At 43.6% G+C, this 14,239-nt stretch overlaps 1 protein-coding gene across 23 annotated transcripts in view; it reads right to left on the bottom strand.

The window, feature by feature from the left end:
* The window catches only part of ARHGEF7 (Rho guanine nucleotide exchange factor 7), a 181,657-nt gene that overhangs the window by 73,889 nt on the left and 93,529 nt on the right, over nucleotides 1-14,239 (bottom strand). For all 23 annotated transcript variants that reach the window (XR_004428955.1, XM_033177221.1, XM_033177224.1 and 20 more), the window contains one exon: nucleotides 13,307-13,508. Coding sequence is in view for 21 of the 23 variants with exons in the window: in XM_033177221.1 (XP_033033112.1) it covers nucleotides 13,307-13,508 (202 nt within the window). In the remaining 2 variants the exon portion in view is untranslated. The remainder of the gene's footprint in view (nucleotides 1-13,306; nucleotides 13,509-14,239) is intronic.

A 14,239-nucleotide genomic window follows, 5' to 3' on the forward strand; every position in this document is an offset into this window, starting at 1 on the left:
CCGTTTACCTCAATCTTCCTTCAGTGTCTCACGGAAGTTCCTACATCTTCCCTCAATGCCTCGCTGTTAACTGTTTCCGGGTGGTCGAAAACAACAAAACAAGGTGCTGCTCCAAGTTGCAAGAATTCTCTCTGCCCACAGGATGGAAAACAAAACTTCACGGGAAACAAAGCCCTTCTACACTGTAAGAGCTACAAGGAGGAAAAGCAATCTATTCCTGCTAGCACACTTTCCTACTCAATCTCTTTTCTACAGCTAAGAATTTAATTGTAGAAGAAAGAACTACGAAATGTTTTCATTTGAGAAAAAAACAACACTTTTTCATCTTTGAAATCTGCAATTTGGAGGCAGGAGAGAAAACACCATTACAGGGAAGACCGTCCACACCTAGATGACAGCCCCTGCGATCATAAGCCACGCGTCAGCATGCGTGCCGGTGAAGCGAGCTTCCTAACGCTGACCCTGAATCTGCTTTAAATCATATTAAAAGGAATGATTTTGGCAGCTCTGTTATTTTAAACTTAAGACATACCTCACAACTCAACACCACAGTTAATAAAGTTCAATTAATTTATTGTAAGAACTATAAGGAAAAAAGTTTTCAAAAGAAAAAGTTTCAGGTTACTAACATTATATAAAAATAAAAAAACAGGCAAAAGAAACCCAGACAAATCAGATTAAGTCCACACAGGTTGCCTTTTCTCCCTTAGAAAAAAAAAGCTCCCAATTCTGCTGGCTGCTGAATGAGAGGTCTCAAGATCAAGTTCCCCAAAACATCCTGTGGTTCGTTTTCAACAAGGGGGCACCGCTGAGGTGTGCCACCCACAACCTATCCTTGCTTCCAATTAGGAAGCATAATTTCCACAAACGCCCAAGGTGGGTCTGTCAGGAGACCCTGCAGGGGAGACAGGAAGCCCCTGGCTGCCAGACCCTAGCCAGGCCACTCCTGACTTCCAATGCAAGGCTCTTTGCTCGCCCCACCACTGTCCGGGTTCCTGGGATGGTCACGCCAGAGGAAATGTGCCATCAACAGGAGGGGCACGGGGCAGCAGGGGCACAGGTAACTCCCGGGCAGCCTAGGAAGCCTGCTAGTAGCTTCTACCAAAAAACAGCATTGAAATTAATCTGAGAGAGGCTAAATTATGGCCATTCATAACAGACAGAAAAGCACACAGCCAGGAAACAGATTAGAAAATACTTAACCGCCCTACTATCCTAAGAAAAGCAGCATTTTTGGCCCATCTGGTAGCTAAAAATTAATAAAATTCACTGGTTTTGAGGTGTGGGGAACCAAGAGAATGCAGCTTAGTGCTACCTTTCCAGGGGCTGATTGGGGCAGCAAGTCTTCCCTTTCTTACAATAGACTCAAAAAATGCTGAAAACAAGAAAACTTAAATATAGATGTGTAAAAGAAAAGGAGGGGACGACGTGCCAGAAGGGAAGAGGAAACCCTCTCACTAGGGGAGGGAGACAGACCTGCCTCCAGGCCCCAGCAGCTGGGGCTACACTCAATGCAGGAAGAAAACAGACCTGCTCCAACCCAAGCAAATAAAACTGGATCCCTCAGTAACCCGCAGAGCCGACGCAAAGATGTCTGGAAGCGTCTGTGCACTGGTCTAGAGAAACAGCAAGGAAGTATGCAGGCTGCTCAGAGATGGGAGCACAGCCTAGAGGAACCTGAAACCTGAGCCCGCACCTGCTGAGCAACCTACGCTCTCCTCCTGCGGGACTACCAGGACCTGCCTGGGACAAAAAAGTCTCTGGGAACCCCTAAGAAGCAAATGTTATTCCTCTCTGTAGAAATATTTCTACCACCCAGGGTACACAGGAACCCACCATCAGGAATGAACCCACCATTAAACAGTATCAGCCACAGAAGGTACTGAGCTGCCAGGAGGGTGTGAGCAGATGTGGCATATAAAGGGACCAGGTTCCCCAGAGTAGAAATAACAGGAAAATCAAGACCTAATGTCATCTGTTGTTTAAAATGACAGGAGAGAGATGCAATTGGGACCAAACCCAAGGAATAAAAAAGGCGCTATGAGGATTTAAAGCATCTGAAGCGGCAGCAAAACTTCTAGAAATAAATATGGTCACTAAAATGGAAATCTCCACAAACAGGTTAGTATCGCCGTGAGGAGGGAATTAATGAACTGACAAGCAGAGGAATGGACTACAACACAGCACAGTGAAACAAACAAATAGGCAAAGTAGATTAAAACTGGGGGCAAAATAAGACATCTAGTAAGATAATCCGGAGAAAAATCAGGGAGTGAGCAGGAAGCAGTCCTCGAGAAGATCCTTTCCAGAACTGAAGAGCTCTGGATGCCTTGGGCTGAGAAAGTACAGCCAGCCCCGAGCAAAACCAGAGTCCACCAAGACACACGGGAACGCTGCACAACTGGGCGAGGGCCAGGTCCGGAGAGCCAGGTGCGATGCCCTCCCCCACCCTGAGGCAGCTCCACCATCACAGGGCTGGGAATTTCTGCCTCTTTTGAAAACACACTTCTGTTAGTCCTCACTTGCCTCTTCCACTTGACTGAAAGCCACCCAGTCGTTTCCCTCTGTTTCAGTGGTTACGCTTTCATTTGTGATGTGTCGCTGACCCAGCAAAATCCAGAGATAATCATCACCACTGGCTTCAACCACCAGAGCAGACATGGCCCCGAAAACTCAGAACTCCCACGTCCTCTTCCGACCTTCGGCGCTGGGGCGCTGTGCGTGGTTTGTTGGCTGTTACTCATACACTCAGAGTTCACAGAGTCACTGGCTGTGCGCATCTGCCTGTGCTCAGCAGTGTCTGCCTGCCGGTTTCCTGAACCACACGCGCCCTCCTGTCAGGTGACGTCCTCCTAGTTGTTCAAGGGATAATCTGCTAATACTCCCGATCTCTGTCTGAAAACGTTATAATTGTGCCATTACTTTTTCCCAAACTTTAAGATAGAAACTTAAAAATATACATAAACATACAGAGAATAACCATGTACACTCTTAACGTTAGCAGTCCTCAGCATTGAGCTTGCCTCATCCACTTCCGCCTTGTTCTCTGCTAGCAGCACCATCAGCAAGTCTCAGAGATGAGGTCATCTCCACCTACCAAAACTTCAGTATTAGTAAAGGGAGGTTTTCTTCTTTAAACTCAAAACCCTAACCTCAGACCATTATCACACCTGACGACATTAATAATTTTTAAATAGTATCTAATGCCTAGTCTATATTCAGATCTTCCTGTCTGTCAAAACAATGGCTTTCTGAAGTCAGCTTATTTGAATCAGGAACCAAATCAAGTCTGCACAGCACATCTGGCTGTTGTGCCTCTGAGTCTCTTTCATCCTGTAAGAGCCCCCTCCTCTTTTTCGGATGCCAGCGGAGAGCAGAGAGCACAGACCTTCACCCTTACCTCATGTGCTGTGCAGGACACCTCAGGTGCACTTCGTAACTTCTGGGAAGACACTCTTGGTTTTCCCACTGCTGTGTCTCTCAGTTTCCACAACAGTGGTCACCAATGTAAGTATTTGTGGAATGGATGCTGGTTGCGGCTTTAGAGCCAAGTGTAACTGGTGTTAATTGTGAACAACCCTGACAATGCAACAGAAAGATACAGCTGAGTAAAGGCAGAATGTGGGAGGATAAAGCAAAGGGTCAAGGTGAATCTTCACGGAACAAAATGGGGCATCAGGAGGTATCTGCCAAATGTCACCGAAATACAAATAACACTAAAGCATCTCAGTTAGCACACCAACAGAAGAACAAATTAATCACAAAGAACAAAAGTAGAAGAAAGTAGGAGGAAGAAGGTAAGTCAAACAGGGTACACAGGCAGACCCTGAAGTTGCTGAGGGCTTGGTTTCAGATCATGGCAATACAGTGAGTCACACAAATTTGTTTCCTACCGCATACAAACACTATGTTTACACTATGCTGTAGTTGATTAAGTTTGCAATTGCACTGTGTAAAAAAAGTACATTCCTTAGTTAAAAAATACATGTTTCTTAAAAAAATGCTAACAATCATCTGAGCCTTCAGCAAGCTGTAATCTCTTTGCTGGTAGAGGGTCTTGGTCGACATGGATGGCTGCTGACTGATCCGTGGCTGTGGAAGGTTGCGGTGACTATGGACACTTCTTGAAACAAGACAACAATGAAGTGTGCCATATCAACCGATTCTTCATGAAAGATTTCTCTGGAGCGTGAGATGCTGTTTGATAGCATTTTACAAACATACAACTTCTTACAAAATTAAGAGTCAATCCTCTCAGACCCTGCTATTACTTTATCAACTAACTTTATGCAACAGTCTAAATCTTTTGTTATTTTAACAATGTTCACAGCAGTTCAGCAAGGGTAGATTCTATTTCAAGAAACCACTTTCTTTGCTCAGCCATAAGGAGCAACTCTTCATCCGTTCAAGTTTTCTCATGAGAGTGCAGCAGTTCAGTCACATCTCCAGGCTCCACTTCCAATTCTAGTTCTCTTGCTGTTCCCACCACATAGGTAAGTTCCTTCCTCCATTGAAGTCCTGAAGCCCTAAGGTCATCCATGAGGGTTAGAATCAACATCTTCCAAACTCCTGTTAATGATGGTATTTTAATCTCCTCCCATAAATCACAAATGCTCTTAACAGTATATAAAGGGGTATATCCTTTCCAGAAGGTTTTCAAATTACTTTGCCTAGATCCATTAGAGGAATCACTATTTATGGCCTTACAAAATGTATTCCTTAAATGCTAAGACTCGAAAATCTGAATTAATCCTTGACCCATGAGCTGTAGAATGGATGCTGTGTCAGCAGCATGAAAACAACATTAATTTCTTTGTACATCTCCCTCAGAGCTCGTGGGTGATTAGGTACACTGTCAATGAGCAGTAACATACTCAGAGGAATCTTTTTTTTCTGAGTGGGAGGTCACTACAGTGGGCTTAAAATATTCAGCAAAGCATGATACAAGCAGACGTGCCATCATCCAGGCTTTGCTGTTCTAACTCACAGTGCAGAGAGGCAGAGTGGGTTGAGCATAATTCTTAAGGGTACTGGATTTTCAGAATGGTAAATGAGAATTGGCTTCAACTCAGTCACCAGCTACATTCGCCCCAGACCAGAGTCAGCCTGTTAGTGTGGTCACCTTCACTGATGATCTCAGCTAGGTCTTCTGGATGACTTGCTGCAGCTTCTCTATCAGCACGTGCTGCTTCACCCTGCACTTTTGTGTTCTGGAGACAGCTTCTTTCCTTCAACCTCATGCACCAACCTCCATTAGCTTCAAACTCTTCTTCTGCAGCTTCCTCACCTCTCAGTCTTCATAGAATTGAAGAGATTAGGCTTTGTCTTAAGGAAATGTTGTGGCTGGTTTGATCCTCTATCCAGACCACTCAGACTTTCTCCATATCACCAATAAGCTGGTTTCATTGCTTATCATTCATGTGTTCACTGGAGTAGCACTTGTAATTTCCTTCAAGAGCTTTTCCTTTGTATTCACAACTTGACTGACTGGCGCAACAGGCCTAGCTTTCAGCCTGTCTCAGCTTTATACGTTGCCTTGCTCACTAAGGTTAATCACTTCTAGCTTTTTATTTAAAGTTGAGAGACATGCAACTCTTCCTTTCACTTGAACACTTAAGAGGTCATAGTAAGGTTACAAATTGGTTTAATTTCAGTATTTTTGTGTCTCAGGGCATGAGTGGCCTAAGGAAAGAAAAAGATGGGGAATTCCTGGTCAGTAGGGCAGTCAGAACATACACAACATTGATCGATTAAGTCCGCCATGTTATATGGGCATGGTTCATGGCACCCCAAAACAATTACAACAGTAACACCAAAGATCACCCATCACAGATCATAATGGATACAATAATGAAAAGGCGTGAAATCGTGCAAGACTTACCCCAATGCAGCAAGGGACAAGAAGCGGGCACACGGTGCTGGAAAAATGGCACCGACAGTGCTGCCCAATACAGGGTTGCCACAAGCTTTCCATTTGTGAGAGAGAAAAAAAAACAAGCAAAGTGCAATAAAGTGACATACACCCTATAAATCAAAGCAGAGAAGTCTCTGCTTACTGTGAAGAGTCGTAAGGCAGCTACACAGAGGAGGAGAGCAGGTGAGTAATGGCTCTCCCTGGATCAGGCCTGCGGGAGTGGGAGGCCTTCGCTCTTCCCCACATAAGCTCTTCCATCCACTGGCTATCACATGCCACAAGCATGTGGCATGTAGGTAACACAATTACTTAACCATAAATGCAAATAAAACTTTTTTTTAAAAGAGAAGCTCTAATACTGGAAGACTAACAACCTGACCCCAAATTACTCTAAGTCAGTTGATCTATGGGATGTGCCCTGAAATGGAAGATGTGTAATCATCACCGACGATGGGAGACAGCCACGTGTGAGTGAGTGAGGACAGGCTTGGTATACCAATCTAGGAGAATATTCACTTTCACACGCCAGAAACATTTTCAAACCATCTATTCCAAGACCCCTTTGTATATAATGCTGTAATACGCTCCCTACATCTGCCTCAGGGGGCCCACATCTTCTAATTTGTGTTCTCTCTTGTTTAAAAACAATTACATCGAGAAACAACAGTGCTGAGAGGGCCATCCTGTAATGCAGCCTCATGTGTCCCGTCCAAACCCAGTCCTCACTGGAGAGGAGGAAGGACTACAGCACAAGCTCACACCCAGTGGCATGAAGGAAAGCAAGGTTCTGTGGTGCTTCTGTCCTTTTCCCTGCACAGATTATACTCCAACACTGTTCCTCCACAGCTAAATAAATAACAACATCCAAAATTCAGCTGCATGTTATGTTGCTTTATGTCAAAAGTAAGTAAAAAATATTTAAAAGTGACCAACTTAAAAAGTGGCAATGTGAGCAGTCGTTAAAGATCTGTGGATCAGCAAATGACAGTCCCATTTAAGTTCTCACATCACTGCCAAACACAGATTGTTAGCCCTATCACCTCAAGCTAACCAGCCACCAAAACAGCATTCAAAAGAAATGTCTTTACTGTACAACAGATAATAAGCTGTCCAGAAACAGGAGAATTACTGAAGTCAGCACATTAGAAATAATCATCTAAAAAAGCCTGAGTCCACATGTACACACAGAAAACGGGTCTTGGAGGCACATAGAGCACAAGGTGTGTTCTCACAGCTGCTAACCGTGTGCGCCAGGCCACAGTGGCCACATGCGGCTCAAGGCCTCCACTTCTACTTAATCACAGCAACCACCATCACCACTCACTTCCAGAATGGATCTCGCTGCCTCTCCCCTGACCTTCTCCCTTCAATTTAGGAAATTCTGAAGCAAGAGAGTAAGAGTGAGGGTGGATGGGTGAAAAACACAAATACCTATCAGCCTGTAAAAAATGCTGTAGAGGCTGGGCGCAGTGGCTCATGCCTATAATCCCAGCACTTGGGGAGGCTGAGGCGGGCAGATGACAAGGTCAGGTGTTCGAGGTCAGCCTGGCCAACATGGCGAAACCATGTCTCTACTAAAAATACAAAAATTAGACGGGTGTGGTGGCAGGCGCCTGTAATCCCAGCTACTCGGGAGGCTGGGGCAGGAGAAGCCCTTGAACCCAGGAGGAGGTTGCAGTGAGCTGAGATCATGCCACTGCACTCCAGCCTGGGCAACAGAGCAAGACTCCATCTCAAAAACAAAACAAAAAAAATGCTGTAGAAATCCATAGGCTTTACCTAACCAAAAAACGTGCACAGAAAATAAATGCTAAGTAACAATTATTTACCTTCCATAAGACTGTACATATTCAGGAATAATATACGATGCTTTTGATACAAGCATTAGAAAGATCCTTATTACAGAATCCCGGAAAATATCTGTCTCCAAAGAGGGACTATTCAAACAAGAAATCCTACACCACGGGTTACAAAGGCGAATCTTGACAAGAACAATTCCATCTCCGACCACAAGAGGGCAAACCACCAATGGCTATTTACACTTCCCCAGGAAGCAGGAGAGATGAATTGGACCATCTGGTCAACTTACCTGGAGATAAACAGCCTAATAAAATGTCATTTAGAGAAAAACTTCAGTTCCTGTTTACTCAGTAAAAATATTTGTACATCAAAATTAAAATATAATGCAGAAGAGAAACCCTCAATTTAAAGGAAGTCAGTGTTTTCATGAATAAAGAAATGATCCTAACATGAAGGTCAGAGAAGTAAGTCTCTAAGTTTGGAACCTGGCACAATTTTGTTTTCAGAAAAATCAAGCGCTAATTAACTATAAATCAAAATACATTAAACACACTCTTCAAAAAAGGAAACCTAATTCCAAAATCAGAAAGCCTCATCAACTACTGGAAAACATGAAATACAGCCGCCCGCCCTTATCCACGGGGGTACCTTCAAGACTGCCCACTGGATGTCTGAAACTGCAGCTGTCTCTCCGTATATATACCAACCCTATATATACTATGTTTTCCTATCTATACATGCCTATGTGTGTTTAATCTGGAAATTAGGTACAATAATAGATTAACAACAACTAATAATGAAACAGAACAATTATAACAATATACTATAACTAAAGTTATGTGAATGTGATCTCTCTTTCAAGGTATCTTACTGTATTGTTCTCACCTATTTCAAACCAGGGTTGACCACAGGTAATTGTAACCACATAAAGCAAAGCCAGAGATGAGAGGGAAGTCTGCTGTACTGAAATGTAATTGTGATCCTAGAGTTTTATTCTTAACTGCTCTAGAGTGACATGGTAAAAAATGTGGTTTCACACTTGCCTCAAATGCCCCCGTTTAAAATCAGACTAGGCTGGGCATGGTGACTCACGCCTGTAATCCCAGCACTTTGAGAGGCTGAAGCGGATGGATCACCTGAGGTCAGAAGTTCGAGACCAGCCTGCCAACATGGTAAAACCCCATCTCTACTAAAACTACAAAAGTTAGCCAGGCATGGTAGTGCAATCCCAGCTACTCGGGAGGCTGAGGCAGAATCGCTTGAACCCAGGAGGCAAGGTTGCAGTGAGAGCCACTGCACGCCAGCCTGGGCAACAAGAGTGAAACTCCATCTCAAAATAAAATAGCAAAATAAAATTAAAAATAAACAAACTAAAATAAAACTAGCATGACTTTCCATACAATATGCTCAGGTAATCAGAGATCAACAGGGACAGAAGGTTATTCCCTTGGTTCAACCATCAGAAAAAGTTTAGCTTATTAATCACTAATATGCTCAAAAATGGTATTTCTTGAATTTAAAAAAATAAACAGGAAAAAAAGGGAAATTTTCCAAAGCTACTCAGGTTTCAGTTTGGCACAAAACCTATTGTAATGGTTAATACTGAGTGCCAACTTGATCGGATTGAAGGACACAAAGTATTGATCCTGGGTGTGTCTGCAAGGGTGTTGCCAGAGGAGATTCACATTTGAGTCAGTGGGCTGGGAAAGGCAGACCCACCCTTAAGCTGGTGGGCACCACCTAATCAGCTTCCAGCAAATATAAAGCAGGCAGAAAAATGTGAAAAGGTGAGACTGACCTACCCTCCCAACCTACATCTTTCTCCCGTGCTGGATGCTTCCTACCCTCAAACGTCGGCCTCCAACTTCTTCAGTTTTGAGACTCGAACTGGCTCTCCTTGCTCCTCAGCCTGTAGATGGCCTATTGTGGGACCTTGTGTGTGTGTGTGTGTGTATATATATACTTACATGTGTGTGTATACATTTAGTATACATATATACATGTGTATATACACATAGTATACATACATATGCGTATGTGTGTATATACATATAATATGCATAGATACATGTGTGTACATCTAGTATACATACGTGTGTATATATAGTATACAGATACATATAGTATACACAGAAATGTGTGTATGTGTATAGTATACATATACATATACACATGTGTATATACATATAGTATACATATATACATATATATACACATGTACGTATTTATACATCCCTATTGTGGGACCTTGTGATCATGTAAGTTCATAAACTCCTATATATATTATAGATACATGTTTATTATATATACATGTTTTATATATAATATATATAATAAACGCCCCTTGAGATATATATATATATATATATATATATCTCCCCTATTAGTTCTGTCCCTCTGAAGACCCTAATACACCTATGGATTCAGTGTGGCCCCTGCAAAGAGCTCCTTGATGGCAACACACCATGTACACACACACACGTTTAAACTAGACATGCACACATGCTCAGACACACATAAGACATGAGTGGGGGCTTCGGGTAGAACAAAGTGAGAGCACTGTTCCTCACAAGAGCCGTGTTTCTAAACACGCCCTGCTGGTCCTTGGAGAGCATCCTCTGCTGCTGCCAGCTCAACGACCCACAATCCACTCCAAAGAGGGAGCTCACGACACCTTCCTGTGGGCTATCAGAGGCGACAGCACAGAGGGGCTCACGGCGCCCTCCCGTGGGCTATCAGAGGCGACAGCACAGAGGGGCTCACGGCGCCCTCCCGTGGGCTATCAGAGGCGACAGCACAGAGGGGCTCACGGCGCCCTCCCGTGGGCTATCAGAGGCGACAGCACAGAGGGGCTCACGGCGCCCTCCCGTGGGCTATCAGAGGCGACAGCACACTGCAAGACCAATTCCCACAGCAGATGACACTGATGACATTCAAATGTGTCTGAAAACCACTTCCCACTGGAGAAGATTTTGAGATCCACAAACCTCACTCTTTTCAGTGTAATTTCCTTACGCTGGGTTACTTCTAAAAATTCACAAGGAAAAATATATGAAAAGTGAAAACCCACTCACCTGCACTCTTATTGTGGTTCAGTCAGTCCAGGATTCACACTTGAGGAGGAGTTCTCTTAAGAATTAAAGACAGACCAGCTGGAACAAGCGTCTGTCCCTACTCCAAAGGTGCGTCCACTCAGCAGCTCTGCAACCTCAACTCTCCTTGGCAAAGGTGAGCAATGAGGTCCTCCTTCCTCTGCCCTGGCTCAAGTGTCCTCCTGGCAAGTCCACTGGCACCATCTCAGGCCTCTTGGCCCAGGGCTGCTCTCATTCGTCCCCAAAAGAAAGATCTCCCCAACTGGCAGGGCCGGGCTAGGAGATGGCCTCATAGCATGGACTGGGCCTGCCCTAGCCCTAGGTCTCCAGGCAGGCTCATTCAGGCCAGCGCCATCCAACTGAGTCACAGACAAAACTGCATTTCCTAACAGTGATGTCTGTCAAGTTGCCATTTCCACCCCTCAGCCTGGTGCCAGTGCCACGCTCAGTGGGATCTACACATGCACAGATTTTTTAAAGGATGTCATGTACTTGTAACCTACCTGCTTCCTAGCCCAGCAACAACACTTGTCTTCAAGGGTTATGGGGAGAACCGAGTTGCAAATGGAAAGTACTTTATACACTAACTGGAACGTAACAAGCAGCCAGAAAAAAATTCTGCCCAAGTCGATTTATTACAATAAGAAATACTGCCTTTTAAATTATTAACAACTACGAAAAACAGTAGCAACTTCACATCCAACAGCATGGCTATTACTTAAAAACACACACACACACACACAAAACAAGTTGGCGAGAACACAGAAGCAGCAGAACCCTTGTGCACTGCTGGTGGGAACGTGATGTGGTACAGCCACTGGAGAAAACCACATGGCAGTTCCTCAAGACTTCATCACAGAATTACCATCTGACCCAGCAATTCCATTTCTGGATATATACAGAAAAGAACTGACAAGCAAGGACTCAAATACTTACACAACCATGCTCGTAGCAGCATTATTCACAATAGCCGAGAGGTGAAGGTAACCCAAGTTCCCATCAACACATAATGTTGTACATACATACAATGAAATATTCAGCCTTAAAAAGGAAGGTAACTCTGCCATATGCTACAGCATGGAAAACCCTTGAGCACTTTATGCTGAGTGAAATAAGCCAGTCAAAAGACAAAATGATTGCACTTACATGAGGCACCAACGGTAATCAAATTCAGAGACAGAAAGCAGAATGGTAGAGAGCAGGGGCTGGGGAGGGGAAAGGGGACTGTTTAATGGGAAGAGAATTCAGTTTGAGAAGAAAAAAGTTCTGGAGATAAACCATGGTGATGGTTATAAAAATGCGAATATACTTAGTGCTACTGAACAGTACATTTAAAAATGACAAACTGCTTTATATATGTGTGTATGTATACATACAATAGAAAAAGAATAGGCATGTGTTCCTAAAAATTCCACCAGAGAAGTTTACAAACAAGGGCTACCAGCTGCCTTATTAAAAAACACTTATTTTCTGAGGTCACTGAAAAAATATTTTTACATCAAAATTGTCATATTCCCATTTATAAATCTTTTTTTCTTGCTACTTAGAAAAACAATAGCAGCCATTAACATTCCCTTAGCTCCTACTCTGCCAGACTCCATACACAGTACAAACCTTAACAATTCAACCCCACAAGACCACACAAGGGAGAACTATCATCCTCATTTTCCATCTGAAACACCTGTGGCTCTGAGGCTCAGTCACCCAAGCCCTAGAGCAGAGCTATAATTTTACATCACGTTCTTTCCACACCTCCCTGTGTATCAGCTATTCTCTTAAGTCACTCTTTCCCCAGCAGAATCAGAGGAACTGTATACAACGGTGTTTTTCAACTACAGGGCAGGATGCAAGTTACATACATGATGTCCCCTTGACCAATCCCAGCCCCCGCCTCCGCCACCCACCCACACGCTTCCACAACAGGCACGACAGCCCGGCAGCCACAGCCATGTGCCAAGGATCACTATTCTTTCACAAGAACACAAGCCGAACATTGGAAAGTCGGTGAAACAATGTGAACAACTACAAAACATAAGGAAGCAATGCATTTGTAAAATACTATCACTAATACGAAGAAAATGACAGAAATTACTTCACTGCACACCACTGCCAAAAGCACCCATAGTCACAAAAATTAAATCCAGCCTGCGGATCACCAACTCCAAGTCCTGACACTAGCCACCTCCCCCCTCACACACACAAAAAAAGGATCAATTCTATTACAGTAAAACTGCAACGATTAAAGATTTGAGATGTTTCTCTTCGCATCTGAAAAATGCCAGGACGAAAGGAAATGCTGCCTGGTAACTACAGAGCCCTTGACGCCAGGGCCCCAATGTGGGGCTGAGGTGAAAATCCATCACATCTAACAAAAAACCGTATCCTAAGACCAGGTCATTTGCACAGGTCCAGCTGGAGAGTAAACGCTGTGTCAAGTACATTTACTTCTTTCCGCTCACGGCAAAGAAAAGCCACACACAGGACTGGCTCGGCCACTTACCGCTGGCCTTGACCTCGCGCACGTAGTTGCTGGGGAACCAGCCAGTCCGGCCGTTGAGTGTGCCCTCCCACCAGCCTCCCTCTTCCACACGGGTGACATGGATGACGTCTCCTTTTGAGAAGGAAAGCTCGTCCTCATTGGTCTGCTGGAAGTTAAACTTTGCTCTTACAACCAGTTGATTGTTGCTATTATCGGTCATGTCCTAAAAGGGGAAGAGTGGGAGACAAATTATACCAAGAACCGTCTACTTCATTATAAAACAGATTATACTTTACTAGCACAAAGGTAGCATAACTGCCCAACAGCAAAAAAACATTTAGAGAAATTTCAGTTTCCTCCCTTCCAGTGCACCATGACCACCACTAGCACCACTCCAACCCCCAGAGAACACCTTCTTCATAGCATTCAAAGGTCCTGGTCTGCCACGGTGACACCTACATAATCAGACACATCTGTGTACACGGAGACAGAGTCACACTGCACATACTTCTCCACAAGTCACAAAAGTTAAGACAACATGGTCATTTCTCTGGCAGTACTTACTGGTGCTTACCTAACACTTCATGTTATGCTATATGACTATAGCATTCATTACGGAACCCACTCTCCATTAGTGGATTTTCAGATTATTTATTTCCAGTATATTTCCATATACCATATACAATGCTTTCCTTGTGTAGACAAGGCTGCATTAAAAATATTTGTATGTCTACCTTTGAATATACCTGTAAACAAGCCTATACATTAATTTCTTGTCAGAAGACGTATTACAGTTAACTTTTTAATATATCTTTTTAAATTGTCCTCCAAAAGGTTTCTACAAACTACACCAAGCAACATCCCCACCAACAGTATCTAAAAGTTCTTATTTCAAACTTCCACCAACACTCAATATTACCAAACATTTCTATTTTTGCCAAACTGACAAGAAAT

The sequence above is a fragment of the Trachypithecus francoisi genome, unplaced genomic scaffold (assembly GCF_009764315.1).
Source record: "Trachypithecus francoisi isolate TF-2019V2 unplaced genomic scaffold, Tfra_2.0 Lachesis_group18, whole genome shotgun sequence".
Lineage (NCBI taxonomy): Eukaryota > Metazoa > Chordata > Mammalia > Primates > Cercopithecidae > Trachypithecus > Trachypithecus francoisi.